This window comes from Ammospiza caudacuta, chromosome 16 (genome assembly GCF_027887145.1).
Source record: "Ammospiza caudacuta isolate bAmmCau1 chromosome 16, bAmmCau1.pri, whole genome shotgun sequence".
Lineage (NCBI taxonomy): Eukaryota > Metazoa > Chordata > Aves > Passeriformes > Passerellidae > Ammospiza > Ammospiza caudacuta.
In genome coordinates this window covers 13,262,662-13,278,384 of record NC_080608.1, presented here as the reverse complement: position 1 = coordinate 13,278,384, position 15,723 = coordinate 13,262,662, and the positions used below count along the sequence as shown (strand labels likewise).

The following is a 15,723-nucleotide window of genomic DNA, read 5'->3' as shown; positions in this document are numbered from 1 at the left end:
GACTTCCCCTAATACAAATTGTATTGAGCTGCTCTGACAAAAACATTTCAGAGGGAAAAACAAGCAGTTTTCATAAACAAATACTGGCAAAGTTCAAGTACAGGCATCAATTGTGATAAAGGGAACAGAGCATTTTCATTTTCTTCCCATTTATGTCGAATAGCAAAAATTTTGGAGCACTCCAATGTCGAGTGACAAGATATGAAAAGCAGGGTGAGGCAGCAGAACATTTTTACAGCACTTGACTGATGACTAACCTATGATGTCAAGGGCTAAATATACAAGAAACTTGAAAATCACAAGGCTGTGCATCTTGCAGCTCAACTTCCAGCTTTGTTTCCCACAGTGGGGTCTGTGGGGACTTCCAGGATCCCATCAAAACAACTGGGTATGACAGGTGTGACCGTGTTCACAGGGGTCTGAGGATGAGGGAAGAGAGGAGGATCTGACTCCATGTTTCAGAAGGCTTGATTTATTATTTTATGATATATATTATATTAAAACTGTACTAAAAGAAAAGAAGAAAGGATTTCATCACAAGGCTAGCTAAGAATAGAAAAAGAAAGAATGATAACAAAGGCTTGTGGCTCGGACTCTCTGTCCGAGCCAGCTGACTGTGATTGGCCATTAATTAGAAACAACCACATGAGAGCAAACACAGATGCACCTGTTGCATTCCACAGCAGCAGATAATCAATGTTTACATTTTGTTCCTGAGGCCTCTCAGCTTTTCAGGGGAAAAAAATCCTAAGGAAAGGATTTTTCATAAAAGATGTCTGTGACAGTCTTTTCACCTGGTGTACATTTATGTACAGTGGTGCCTCTATACTGCACACAAATCACTTGTAGCTGTTTGCACGTTTTGGTGCCTGCAAAGAACACAGATATTTGTTATTCTTGATGGTCAAAGCAGGGAGGCAAAGTCAACTGAGGGCTGTAGCTGCTGCACTGCAGCTCTGGAGTAAAAGCAGTCAGTGATGCTGGAGAAGGACTGCAGGGCTCCATCCTCCTCCTCTTCCTCCAGCCCAGGAGTTGAACACAAATACCCAGAGACCCAGAACTTGGGGCTGAGAGCTGTGTTTTGACCTCAGCACCCTTCACAAGGTGGCTCTGGCGGCAGCAGGACCTGCAAATCCCATCCCAAACCCAAACATGAGCACACACCTCATGGGCTTGACTGGAGCCAGGGTGTCAGGTCTGGAGAGACTCGGCTGGTTTCTGGGCATCATTCTCTGCCTCAGCCCTCAAATCCACAAAAAGGGGTGGGTGCCAAAGTCTCTCACTTCCTGAGGTTTCCAGTTCACCGTGAGCATACAAATACCTGCATTATGTAACACCTGCAGAATGCAAACAGGGATCGATTCAAAGGGAAAACAGTTTTCTACATGAAGAAGAAATTAAGGGGAACACACAGAGAAAGACAGCAGTCATCCTCTGAGTCAAACCTCAGTGATTTGGAAGACAGCATGTCAGCCACATACAGACATCCCTAAAAATAACTATTTTCCATTCCTACCCTAAACCTGACCCATAAACCACTACATTTCTCACGTTCTGTCCATTCAGCTTTTTCTTCACACAGCCATATTTCTTCCACTTCATCCTGCAGCACTGGTCCCACTAATCACTGACATATGCTCCAGCACAGAGTATTTCCTCTGGCATGCTCTAAAAAGAAGCACTGTCACCAGAGCAATATAAGTGCTGGCAAATATGGTCTGTCAGGTTTTGTTTTCAAGGACTATAAAAATAGACTTCACTGCATTAGGCTTGGAAACTCATACCCTCTAGAAATAATTTCTAAAACAAGTTTTCACATGACTTGTTATTGTTTTCGAGTATCCAGAGAGAAAATCTGTTCTTTTCTATTTAATTTCACATTTTCAGGTTAAGCCAATATTTGAGTTCTACTACACAACTGACAATTCCCAGCTAATTTATCAGCAATGCCAGTGCTCTCTGCTCATGTATTCATGACAATTCATAACTTCTCAGATGCATTTCTACCAGCAGCAGCCACTTATTATAAAAATATCAGCACTTGAAAAGCCACAAACCATCAGTTGTTTCCACAGCATAGGCCTTTCACCCAGGGTGATTGGTGTAAGTTTATGCTGATAACAGCTTTGGCCAAGATGCACAGAAAAGGATGTTGGCACAAATTGCAATTCAAGACACTTTCTTTTTAGTTTGTAATTCCTTTGCCAAAGACTCTTTCTGTAATCAGCAGGCCCAAGTTCCTACTTGCAGAAAATATGGCAGTACGATGAATGAGGACTTGTTATGTTTTATACAGATTTTACGCAGATTCTCTGCAGCAGTCAAAATCAAGGATAACAAGTAGGACCTTCACACATTGCAGATAAGACTTTCCCCATCTCCCATAGCGGAGCACACAGTTCACATCTGAAGATCAGACACAATCTGGGGCACAATGGGTCAAGAATCACATTTCCAAAAATCAGCTGCAACAGCAACAATGATAACCTGGATAGTTCTCTGGTCTCCATACACAAAACCAGATACAATTCTGCCAGTTTCTATGTCAATATCCCAGGTCTTCCAATACTTTGCAGATATTTTTAGTTTACTTCCATGCCCTCAGTACCAACCAAGCAAAATAATCTTGAGAAATTTCACTCCAAACACTTTAACAGTACCAATATAACTTCTTCACTGCTGCAAATAAGACCTGTGAGCAGATGCTGGTTTTCTGAAGGGAGATTTTTTTTTTCCTAGGCTAAATTAGTACCTTGAATCAGTTTCCAAAACAGCAACACACATAAAAAAATAGGCAGCATGTAGCAGCAAGATATCCATAGGAGTTTTAAATATTTCTGACACAGCCTGAGAATCAAAGGGAAGTGACAGCCCAGAGTGTATTTGGTGGATCAGCAAAACCAACATGCAGGAGTGGAAAAAAGGAGTTATTCCTTCTTACTTGGCTATCACACATAAAACACTGGCAACAGGCCACCAGGGAGATAAATGAGAAAACAGAAGATAATCACAGGGTTCACTTCTTTTTGAGATCCTGAACAAGCCTGTTACACAGTGGCTAACATGGATGGACAGGATAAATTTAAGTGACCTTCTGTAATGTTACAGAAAATTACTTCCTTGCCCAATGGAAGCCTTTTACAACATCATTATGTCTTATTTATCTAGTTTTTGGGGTTCAGATTTTCTTCAGTGATGGAATATATTTTGCTTGTATTTATCTGCGCTGAAATTACAGTCTCTAAAGAGAGCCACTTCCAAGAAGCAGAGTGAAGATTAAAGTCAGTCTGAGCAGAAGTGAAGGAGCTGCTTACTCTTTTAAAAATATTATAAAAACCTCCAAAAAACAAACAAAAAGAAATCTTACGGGATGCCAGTCCTGGTTGTGGTTATTTTTATCCCATACCCTAGATCAAAGTCACTAAGACTCTTATTTTTCAAAGCAACATCATACTCTAAGACATCTTTGAAAACTTTGGTCTAAGTGTTAAGAACACTCCAACTTTGTTTCACCTGTTTTATTTATTAAGAAACAGCTCATGCTTACTAATCCCTGTGAACATTTCTTCCTTGGACTCCATCTGAAGGATGGGAAACATTAGGGAAGCTCAAGAAAGAAAAAAAATAGTTCTTTGCCATCATAGAGAAAAATTCTTTCCTTGCTAGTGTGATCAATTTGGTAAAAGCAACCTCCCAAATGAATCTGAACACAAAGACAACTTACAGAAAAACAAGCCTATGTGATCTCCCACTGAGAAAAAAACAAGACTGGCTACTAGGGGGATTTAAATATTAGGTCTTCTGAATAATCATAAGCAGACAGAGAATGAAATGACTTTGCTTTGCAAAGTCACCTCAGCTTGCACACATAGCTGCAAGCAGAGGATTTCAGGCTTTAGGGATCAAGCAGAGCAGAACTTTTCATAGCAACTTAAGCTTGTAAAAAAGCCCCAGTTGTTCAGGAGGGCTGAGGCAAGGCAGCTCCGTGTGGAGGAGGAACAGCTGACAGTGTTTACAGATAAGATCTAGTGAAGTCCCAAAACATCACAAGACCTTGACTAACAAACACAAAATGCCAATCTAACCAGAGTTTTTGAAAGGGAGAGTATTCAAACAAGAAATTCCATGCATCCAGAAAATGAACTCTTGCAGGAGACAGACTGATTAACTGTTATTCTGTGAATCTTTTATTTTTATGACCAAATAGTCTGCAGCAGGAAGACAGGCTTCATTTACAGGCATCCAAGTTTAAGACACGAGTTCTTTTTGTTTGAAATTTAACCCCTTTGCTGGTCATTATTTTAGTAAACAGCTGCATTTTTTGTATATTAAAAAAAAAAAATCTGATATGCCTTTTGGAAGTTCCACTTCAGCAGTTGCCTTGTGATCTGCAACCACAAAGAACAGGACAAGTTCTCCCTTTGAAAGCTACATCAGGGAAAGGTGTCAGGTCACTGTTAGATCAGCTACACATGGCACACACATGAGAAATACACATTAGTGGTGAGGGGAGATGCTTTGATCAGGAATTAGTTTCCTCTGGGCAGAAGCAATTTACAGCCTAACGGGGAGGATGTCAGCATTCACTGTTTTTTCAAAGACAGGGTTTAGAAGTTGCTTTCTGCTACTTGTGCTAATTGCAAAGGAAAAAGGTATTAAAGCTGAGAAATCAATAAGAAGTTGAGACTGGAAGACATAGTCATTTTATTTGGTGATATTAAGAGTGAGCTTCTCCACCAAGCTGGGCAGCACAACACAGTCAAGCCTTCCTGAACTCCATCCTCCCTCCCTTCCTTTGCTTTCTGTTTCTGGCCAAAGGAAGAATCAAAATATCCACATGAGTTACATGAGTTTGCTTAAAACAGGGTTTCCATTTTAAACCCTGGAGTTCTCTGAATGTACTCATGAGGGAATGATTTGCAGTAGAGCTGGCAGCCTGTGTTTCCAGAAAATGACACAGGGACTAAATAAAACCTTTTTATCGTGAGCTACAGAAGACGTGCCATTAATGGACATCAGCTTTAGGAAGATAACTCAGCAAAGTGGGAAGGCATGAAAGTATCAGAGGAAACTCTGTGAGTGGGACAGGAGAGATTTTGTTTGTAATAAAATCAGCAACTTTTCTTCTGAAGCAAGTTCCTCCCTTGGATATTGGTCACAGCAGAGCACCGCTGATGCTCCACTGTAATTGTGGTTTAAAAGCCTTAATTATGGATATATGCTCCAGGGAGCTCTCTTATAACCTAGAGCTAAGATTAGAGAAAATGGAGGAACTGCAAAAGGGAAGAGAGGTAATTATTTAGAAAGAAAAGCAAACTTAAGCACCAAAAACTGGTAGACCTCCCTTCTTTGAAGCCGCAAGTTAAAGCTTTATCAAGTTTATACAAGGAACAATAAGGAGACATGTCAAACAACTAATTTCTTGTATTTTAGGGGGTGCAGAGCTGCCAGCAGATCTCAGACACAGCAGAAGTTAACTCTTCTACCCAGGCATTTGAAAAGGAGGACTGCCTGGCAACTCTTTGTGCTGGTATTGATTTACTGATCTGCAGCTTTCTCCAATCGTTTGCCAGGCCCTGTAAATCTAACAAAAGAGGCAGAGTCTGACAAGTCAGCCATAATTTGATATCCACTACTACTTATATTCTTAACAAAGCTGTGTAGATAAACACTCCATTCCTTGTTGCCTATCCATCACCCATGCAGGATAACACAAATGCAGGAAATAGCACCACAGGTGTTGGTTACACTGATATAAAAGATACCATTGCCACTGAGGGGCCAGGCTTCATGTGGAATAAAGCAAGACCAGCAGCACTTACTGGCTCCCTGAGCTGTAAGAAGCCATGACCTGAAGGGAAAACCACAAGCACACTCTTTAAGAGATAACAGAGAATAATGAAGTTTTTTCACCACCACCAAGACAAAAGGCAGTCCAAAAGTAGAACATGAATTTTTAAAATTAGAAAGTGAGGGCTATTATCCCTGGATTTGGAAATTAAGCATCACACTGTTACACTCTTGGAAGTGACTCAGGCACCAGAATTTGTTCAGGAGTCTGTGAAACATGATAAACAGATTCACACTATCCCTGAACTGCTAAAAATCCCCACCGACAGCTTTGGTTCTGCAAACAATCTGGGGCCTGAAGGCAAGATAGAATGTCATTTATACAGCTCCCTAGAAGCACAGGAATCCCAGGCCAAGCTGTATCCAGAAGAAATATCCAAGTGGCCAAACTGCACTAGCACTGACCAAAATCCTTCTGTCCAGGGACAGGAGATCAGGCTAAGACAAAGTGCAAATGCCAGGCAGAAAGGCTTTTCCTGATTTGATTTCAGAATAGGAACAGAGAGCAAATTAAATTAACAGAAAGTAACTATTCCCAATCTAGCTCAGTCTGACTGAAGCAACATTGAAATAATATTTAAATGAATGACTGTTAAAATAATCATTAAATGTCTGCTTGCCATCACAGCAGACAATTTTTAATCCATTCAGCCTTGCCAGTTTTCTATACACAAGGAAGCAAATACAGAGTGACAGGAAGGGAAACTGCAGCCCTTTTACTTTTTCTAGTGACACCTGTACCTGTATTCAAACAGGGAGTGGAAGGTGGCACTATATAACAAAGTCTGGTTGATAACATTTTTCTGCCTAATTTCACCAACCCTCCTCACTGGTAATAAGTAAATTCCTGTTAGTTTTTCTAGTCCTCTTAAGTCAAATACCTGGTAGTTATCTGCCAGGAAATTTACAACTGTGGTTGCTCTTAAATCAGTTGTCTCTTGCAATTTGATTAATATTCTTTCAGCAAAAGCACACAGCTCTGGAGATCACCACATGATTATGGTTTTCAACAGTGACTTACAGCACAGTCCAGATGCCAGGAACCAAAAAGTTTTGCAGTAGAAATTTTCCTACCACAAAGAAAGGTCACCATTGCAGCAATTAAGTGCATACGAAGCATGTTTGAACAGTGAAACAGAACCACTTTTCCAATAACAGAAGGACCTGCTCAATGATGAACAAAGTACAATAAACCATTTATTTTCACACAGCATAGGAGACCTACAACACAGCCCATTTGTTCATCCAGCTCTGTGTTGCCATTACAACAAAGATCACCACAATGAGACCTTGAGTGAAGGCCACTGAAAGCTCCACTTTCTTTATAAGCATATTTTCAGATTTTACTTTGCACTTTACAGCTGTGAGATGGTTTAGACACTCCACTTCAGCTCCCTTTGCCAACCACAAGTGCAGGACATGCTTACCTAGCTCAGGAAACCCTGCTCATTTCACAAGTGCACTCACTGAAGTGATAAACTCCAGAGCAGCCCACACTCAATCAGTCACTCTTAAATTAAAACAGACTTGTTCAGCTGTAGCACTTGCACTCCAGTCCTTAGATGCCAATTGTTTTATGCTTACTTACAAAACAAGCTTTTCAAAGTTTCCCTTTACATCAGCTGTCAAGTGCCTGGCACACACAGCAGTGCCCAAGAGCTCTGTGGGGCAGCAGCAGGGTCTGGGACAGGACCAGAGGAACCTGTGAAGCTCAGCAAGCTGGCTGCCCAATTCCCTTCTGGCTGGCAGAGAGCACAACAGGGTTCCTCTAATTTTTCCCAAGTCCTTCTCCTCCCTTCTGTTATTGGAAAAGTGGTTCTGTTTTGCTGTTCAAACATGCTTCATATGCGCTTAATTCCTGCAATGGTGACGTTTCTTTGTGGTAGGAAGATTTCTACTGCAAAACTTTTTGGCTCCTGGCATCTGGAATGTGCTTTAGGTCTTCCTTATTAGTTTTTTCCAACAACACCACAATGCTGACAAACCTTGACAAGCTCCCAGCTGCCCCCAGGTCAGAACAGCAAAGCCCATCCTCTTCCTCAGATGAGGAGGACACAAGCAGCATCATTCCCCACTCACCCATCACCAGGGCTGCATTTTCAGCCATGCTAGCTGGAAACTTTAGGCTCACTGGCACTAAAGCCAAAGTTTATCACCCCAAACTTTCCAACAGCAGCACCCTGCCCAGGCATTTTTCAACCCCGAGTTTGCAGTTGGTTTCTGATTGCCGAGGAAGCAGCAGGAGGGTGTACCCCACATCACTCCAGCCAGCCGGCAGCAGAGGGCACCACACAATCACCGATGTGATTTATACACTTCCATCATGCTCCCGAGTTAATTTATTGAGCACAAATTACTGCTACAACAAGCTACAGGGCGACTCCATAAAGCATTCATCATATCAGATAAAAACGCACTGCCACCAAAGGCAGCTCATTTGCTACAGTGCTTTCAGCCAGCAATTCAAAGAAAAACCTTCCAGCTTAGCATCTCTGCGAGCTCAAAAGCCACATTCCCAGAACTGCAGGTTTCACACAGCAAGGATCTCCAGCCTGACCACAGAGGAGCAGAGCAGCAGCTCTGCAGGGCACTGAAAGCCACATAAACACTTGCATTAGCCCAAGCACAAGCCACCAGCCCACAGCCTAACTCACCCAGGGTTTACACACTGCAAAGCTACATCCACATCAATTAAACATTTGGGCTGAGGATGCTCAGCAGCCTCTGAGGCAGACAGCAGAGATCCAAGAGACAAAAGGAATAGCTGCATTCCTTCTGCTTCTTCCTACCCCCACACCCACAGATCGTATGCTTTTACTTATTGAATAGTTGTTAAAAAAAGAAAAAGATGAATCTACAGAAAAGTCAATCTGCATTCCGTGAGCACGCTGAGACTCACATAGTGATGAGCAAACAGCACAGTCACGAAGTCAAAGCAGCTTCTAGGCTGTCAGCAGAAACCGTTCAGTGCCACCGGCCCCATTTAATGCCAGACCTGTTACACACCCCAGGAAAAAAGGGAAGAAAAGAACTTCCCAGATCATCTCCTCTGCTGAGCACTGCACAGAGTGACAGAGGCCACTTCTAGCACACAGCAGTTAAGCAAGGACTAACTCAGAGCTCCAGCTTTTCCACGCAGATCTGCAGCACGACCTTGAGGCCAGGACCTTGCTGACTTCTCTCCATCTCTCCTCTGTGCAGGGAGAAACACCCACAGAGCTGCAAAAGAACAAACCCAAAGGCAGAGGAAAGAGCAGATACCTCACCCTCCTTATTAAAGCAAGACACTATTTTCAGCCACCATAATGTTTCCCCTGAACATGTAAATACAGAAGCAATTAGCTGCCTAGGCACTTCCGCAGAAACTGTTTAGAATAATCTTCCCTGGAATATATTTACATCGTTTCTGATTGCTTAATTTTCTGACACATTTGTTTCGGGCACTAGAAAGATTAAATAAAGCCAAATCACCTATAGTGATGCATATATTGCCATGTTATTGAAGGTAACATGCAGCACAGGCAGACAACAGAAACTCCTGCCTGGTTTCAAACTTCAAAATTTTAGCAATACAACAAGGTTCTAGGAATTGTTTTATAGCTTTAATTCAGCTGTTTCTTAAAACATTTCCCCCTCTTCTGCTTTTACTCTGAGGAATAGAACTACTGACTGAAACAGCAGACACCATTTAAAGAGAAAGAATGAGCCTGGACAGAGATTTCATTGAAAAGCTCAATTCTGAAGTACATAGGAAATGTCCTCAATTCAAAGATTAGCCTGCACAAAAAGGCAAATTAAAGCCAGAAACAGAAGAAAATCTTTTCTGACTGCTCTGAATATATTTTTTCATTATATTCTCTCCTATCATCTGGAGTTTTTGTATTAAGAAGTCAGCTCTTTCAAAAGGCTTCAGGAACAAGAAGAATATTCAGACAAACAGCATATTCATTTACAAGCTGGAAGTTGATTATTAAGTACAAAACCCATGAATGCTTGTTGGGACCAAGGAAGGGAGGCTGGAACAATTAATTGTGAGGATACCCAAAAAACTCTCTGCAGTCAGCTGGCAGATACCTCTATGACAACAGTAAAACAAACCCACACAACTAAACAGAAAAACAAAATCACATTTGAGTTGTTTTTATCCTGCTTCATCTGAAATTATTTTTACCAAGACAGCCTGTTGTCCTTAAGGCTATGTTTTCCCTAGCTCAATGTAACTGGAGCTATCATTGCAGGGCCAAATCATTCAAAAAATAAGCTCACAACACAAATATATCTTCACTCACAGACCCCCTGCAGCCCATAACTCCACGTTAATTAGACTGGAAGATGAAGCCTTCAGCCTGAAACCCAGCAGCTCTGATTTACACAAGTGCAGAGAGGTTTTACTGCGAATTTTCCTGCGAGTTGCACAGGCGTTTCCTGCCCAGCTCCACACACCATCAAAACAAAAGCAGATCTCAGGTCACTGACAGCTGCCATACTTTACAGAGACATAAAGAAAAATGGAGCAGGCATTGTGTACAACACAGGCAGCTCAGGATAGCCGAGCACTGAGATCACTGCAAGGACACAGAAATCAGCAGAGATGCTGCCTGGCTTACATCCACCCAAAGCCTACAGTGCAAGGACAATTTTGGAAGACCAAAAACATAAAAGCCAACTTGCCACTTTGAAACCTCCTAAGAATAATTACCAACTTTCTCCTCGTTACTCTGGAGGACACACGATTTTACAAAGGTCTTCATTCTGCCCTAACACATGAAGCTATGGAGCAGGGCTTGGTTTTTACCCGTCATGCAAAATCGACTCCCTGCATCCCACAGAAATACAAGCATAAGGCAGCAACATCAGGAACTCCAGGCATGTAATGATCAGTGTGTGGTCAAGTCAAAAGGATTTCTGCACAGATTTGAGGATCTGCTGCAAATTAATGTTTTGTGACAGGCAACAGCTGATCCCTTTCCCCAGCAGCATGGGACATGAACATGGTTTTCTCCAGACTTACACTAAAAAGCTTGAATTTGAAAAAGCGTTTCTTGGGGGAAAGAAGAGCTCAGTCCCAGTTTGAGTACAGCTCTTTGAGAGCCTTCTCTCCCTCAGAGCAGAAATTGTCACAGCAGGTTTCTCCACCTTTACGGTGCAGTTACAGCAGGAAGTCTCCAAGGAGGAAAAGATTTAGACGAATAAGAGTTTTAAGTGGTTTTGAACAAGCAGAGCCTTTCAGAGTGGCAGCTGAACTGATAGTTACACAATGACATTTCAAGCTTTCAAGTCCCAATCATTCTTAATGGCACAAAGCTAAACCCAGAAGGGGACAAAGCTATTACACAGCCAAAAGTAAATGCAGCTAAACTGTGCTTCCAAAACGTCTAATTTGGGTGATCCAGCCTTCCTGACTCACACGCCGCACAGACAGGTTTGGCTGTGAAATTTACTATACACTAGTGGGACAGGAAAGGAAAGCAGCCATGTGTTGCAACAACCTCAGGCCACATATCCGGCGGGCATCCTCTGCCTCTCAGGAAGAGTTTTCCGCTTTTCCCAAAGGAGCATCGCTGCTCGGGCACAATCCGCCAGCTTCACCCGGTCCTCCCTGCGAGGCCTCGCCCTGAGCTCTGCGGGAGGCAGAGTAACAGGTGATGTTTGCTTCCCACACCCTTCCAGGGCAGGTAAGGAGAAATGGCACGGAGGCACACACCCTTGGGAAGCGGAATCGGCGTTCTTTTCTGTGCACGGCTGGGACCAGCCCTGCCTCGCTCCCTGGCGCAAGAAGCAAAGACCTTGCTTTATTATTCCCTTACCACGCTCAGCCGAAAAAAGGCGAGGAGACCCTCCCGTGAATTGCCAAGAAAGTACTCGCGCTGCTCCTCCTCCGCAGGCACAGGATACACAAACCAGCTCCTTCCCGGGGTCCACTGAGCCCACCCGGCTTCCCTGCCCTGCTCCATCCTCTTATGGGGGCGCCTGCCGCTTCTCGCTGCCTCCCGTGATGGGAAGGGTCGCGCCCAGCCCCGCACACGCCCCGTGCCACAGCGGATCCCATGAGAGCCGCCCGACCCTCGCCCGGCGGATCCCACCGGAGACCCCCGGCACACCCGGGGCCGCTCAGCCCCCCTAGCCCCGCCACTCACCGGCGCCTCCCCGGCCGCTGCCCCCGCGGCGGCCGCCCCGTCCCCGCCGGCCGCGCCGCCGCCCTCCAGCTGCCGCTCGCGGTACAGGGACCAGAGCCCCACGTTGGGCAAGAAGACGAGGGCGGCCAGCGCCAGCCCCACCGCCTGCAGCAGCCGCTTCTGCTTCCGCCGCATCGGAGCGGCTGCCGGGAGCGGGCCGAGCGGCGGGAAGGGGCCGAGGAGCCGCGGGCTGAGCAGGGAGCGCGGTCCGGCCGCCCCCGCCGCGCTCCCGGAGCGCAACTTTCGCCCGCGCTCGGCGGCGGCGCCGGGCGGCAACTCCGGTACTTCCGCTCCGCTCGCGCGGGGGGCGGGGCCGCCGAGACCCCGCCCACCGCCCGGGGAGGCCCCGCCCCGCTCCCCGCTCATTACCCTGCGCTAATGACCCTCCGCTAATGAGCCCCGGTAATGACTCCCTGCTAATGACTCCCCGCTAATGACTCTCTAAGAACGGCGCTCCCAGGGTGCAGCGGCACGGCGGGGTGTCTGGCGGAGCGGCATTCGAAGCGGCCGTCGGTGGTGGGGAGGGGGTCACAGTGGTTAATTGGCTTAAAACGCCTTAATGAGGGAGGGACCCCTTACATGGGAGTGGGGCTGGGAGAAGCGGGGCAGGCTGAAGGATTAGGGCTGCAAATGCTCCCCAAAGGGTCCGGGTGGCCCCCATGGGCACACAATAACCGGGGGACACCAAGGCAGTCTCCAGCAGGGATGGAGATGCCATCGAAGCATCCCTCCAAATCCATCCCCATCCCTAGTTCGCTTTCAAAAACACTGCTGTTTAGCCGGATAGCAATTAAGTGGCTTCAACTATAATGAAAACGACACAATTTAGAGGCACGGGTTAGTGTTTGAAGGGTTGTTTTAGGGAAAAAAGCAATGGCGGCCCAGCTTTCCCAAGAATTGGGAGCGGATCCGTGTCCTCAGTGAGGAGCAGCAGCCCCGGCGCTCGCTCGGGAAGATGCTCTGCCAGCAGAACAGCCGTGAGGCTCGGCTGTGTCAACAGCAAAGCTCTGACAATTCACTGCCCTTCTGGGCACGGGGAAAATAAACATTAGTTCTCTTCCAATGCAAACCCCCGCGGGGAAATGCCGAATTTCCTGGAGCGACAACAAAAAGAAACCATCACGCACCCCAGCATTTGCAGCTCTTGCCACCCTCGCCCCACATCAGCAAGTGGCTCTAAACTTAAATAAACTTCCATAACCCACTAGATGGCATCTTCTAGCAGATTTCAGCGCCTGCTGCGAGAGGCAAATTATCAAGGAAAGCTTTTAATTTAGAAAGCAGGTTAGGGTTCCTAAGTCTAACTACGCGTTAAGGCAGCTTGCGCTTTCATTTTAATTATCGACGAGAATTTGTCGCCAGCTGATTTCCTTAGCAGAAGTGTTAACGCTTCCATTGTTTCTCCGTGGGTGGAGCAGATAGCGACCCGTGAAATCCCTTCACTCCTGCTTTAGAGCAAAGCGTATTCCCTTTATCATCGCTGAATCACCTCCGGCAGTGCAGAGACTCGGGCTGCTCCTGAATAATGCATAGCCGCTAAAATTGTACAACAATAAAGCTACATATACATTACCTGGTGCTGCGAGAATCCGGGCTGGAAAGCTACAATACCTCTGATTTAATGCTGCAGTGCCAGTGTACTGCCATATGGACCCTTATAATAACATCCACATCCCCTTACCTCTGCGAGAGCTCTTTGAAAAGTGGCTGTGAAATAGCAGGAGGTTTCCTAGGGATGCTAACAGGCTGCCCTTGGCAGAACATCCTCATTTTTATAAAGAAATGACAGCCACAAAGTTTGAGAGTTAATTAAAACAAAGCCACTCGCTGGCTCGACATATGTTTAAATTTAGGATTGTGAGCCTGCTCGCTAAATTAAATGTTTGCTTCATAAATTGGCTTCAGCAGAGTTGCACAAGTTTTAGCAGGGAGCAGATTATGGCTGGTGCCGCAGGTAGATTAGTACTTTGTACATGTGAGAGCATCCTGAATGATCAAACCCTCTGAAGAGCCTCTTAGGAATTGCAGTCTGGCTGCTCCTCAGTGATGACTCTGCAAATGGATGTTCCAGGTCTTACTTTTTGCTTTAAGAGGGAGTGAGTCCTGTTGGGTTTACTAATTAAAATAATTCATACTCTGTGCAGCTGCCTTGGTCCCAAATAAATAGATGTTTCTTCTAGTAAAGGTAGAGCATGTCTCCCTCTGCACTTCTCCTGAAGTGTTTTGGTGGAGACAGAGCTCTGATTTTGGCCTGTTGGATGCAATGCCTTGGGGATTGACAGAGTACATGCAAAATAAACATGGATTTCCATTTCTGAGAAAGGAGAAAGCCTGTGGCTGTTAAGCCTCTAACTGGAAAAGGAAATGGTGTACCTTCCCCAGGCATCTTTTCAAAACAAATATAGGATAAATTAATAGCAGCTCAATCCCTGTCTGGAAGCTCTCTTTGCTAGCAAGCTGGGTTGCCTGGTTTGCAGCTCGTGTGCTGAGCAGCTGCAGGGCAGAGTGCAGCAAAAGTGGGAAACAGCAGCATGGAAATGAAAAGCCTTGATGAAGGACGAGGAGCAGGGTTGACCGGAGGGACTTGGTCAGCAGATACTGGGAAAGGGCAGGAGAGCACTGAGAAATGCTAATGGGAGTGGATGTGACAGGAGTTGCTGGGATAGAGCCCACAGATGGCACGACAGCACGGAGATGAGATGGCACAGGCTGAGGGAATCAGTGCTCTCCTGCCTTCTGGTCTCTGCCTGCAGCTCCTCAGGGCAGGGACTGACTCCTGTCAAGGGCTGCATTTCGACCTTGGCGCTTCTGTAGGGTGGCTAAAGGAAAGCAGGGAGTCCTTTGGACCCCTGCAAGTGAGGTGAATGGTTATGGGACCCCCCCTCTCCTGCCAAGTGGTCATAAGTGAGACAAGAGCTGGCTTTCCATGCTCCCACTGCTGTGCCAGCCTCACAGCATGGGTTAGGGGAGAAAACGCTGCCAGAGGGATGGCATATCTGCAATGGGATAAATGGGGAAGAATATCACCCAAGAGCCTGCTAGGTTTTTCCCTTGGGTTCCCAGTGCTGCAGGTACACATTGCAGGGAGCTCCATCCAGGTCTCTGTGTCCACCCTGTGTCCTGTGTCAGATGGCTGCACCCACAGGGAAAGTCAGCTCCTTTTTTGAGATGTGTTTGTATGCTGGTGATGCTTTCTCTTCTCTGAAAATCTCATTTTTAGCCAGGAGGAGAAAAGGAAAAACAATCTCTAAAAAATGAATGAAGCTCAGCCATGGCTGTGTCACAACAGGACTTTTGTTTTCGTGGCATTTCTTTATCCTTCGGTGTTTATTAGTTGGAAGTTCAGCTCATATTTCATGTGAGCAGAATTGATTTGTTGGGGTTTTTTCCCCCCTTTTTTCTTTCCTGATAAAAGCCAATGCAGAGGAACCTGCTCACCTGTGGGCAGGAGCACAGCCCTGCTCTGCTCAGTATGGGGGTGCCTGTCAGCAGAGCCCCCCACAGCCACCCTGCTGCACTCCCCCAAACCCTGGAGCTGCCTCCAGCCAGCACTCAAGATGCTGAAAAACAATGTAAATGCTTGAATAGCTCACAGAAGTGAGATGATTACAGGCTTTTAAAAAGAAATTGCAAACCTTGTCACTGCGGGAGAGCATCCAACCCTCTCCCCATCCCTCCCAAGAAATGAAGAGACAGC

The 15,723-nt window shown here is 45.5% G+C and overlaps 1 protein-coding gene across 1 annotated transcript in view; it reads right to left on the bottom strand.

The window, feature by feature from the left end:
- GALNT10 (polypeptide N-acetylgalactosaminyltransferase 10) overlaps positions 1-12,241 on the bottom strand; it is an 81,527-nt gene extending 69,286 nt beyond the window's left edge. Inside the window, exon 1 of the mRNA XM_058815302.1 lies at positions 11,988-12,241. Coding sequence (XP_058671285.1) covers positions 11,988-12,161 — 174 coding nt within the window. The 5' untranslated portion in view covers positions 12,162-12,241. The remainder of the gene's footprint in view (positions 1-11,987) is intronic.
- Between the last annotated feature and the right edge of the window lie 3,482 nt (positions 12,242-15,723).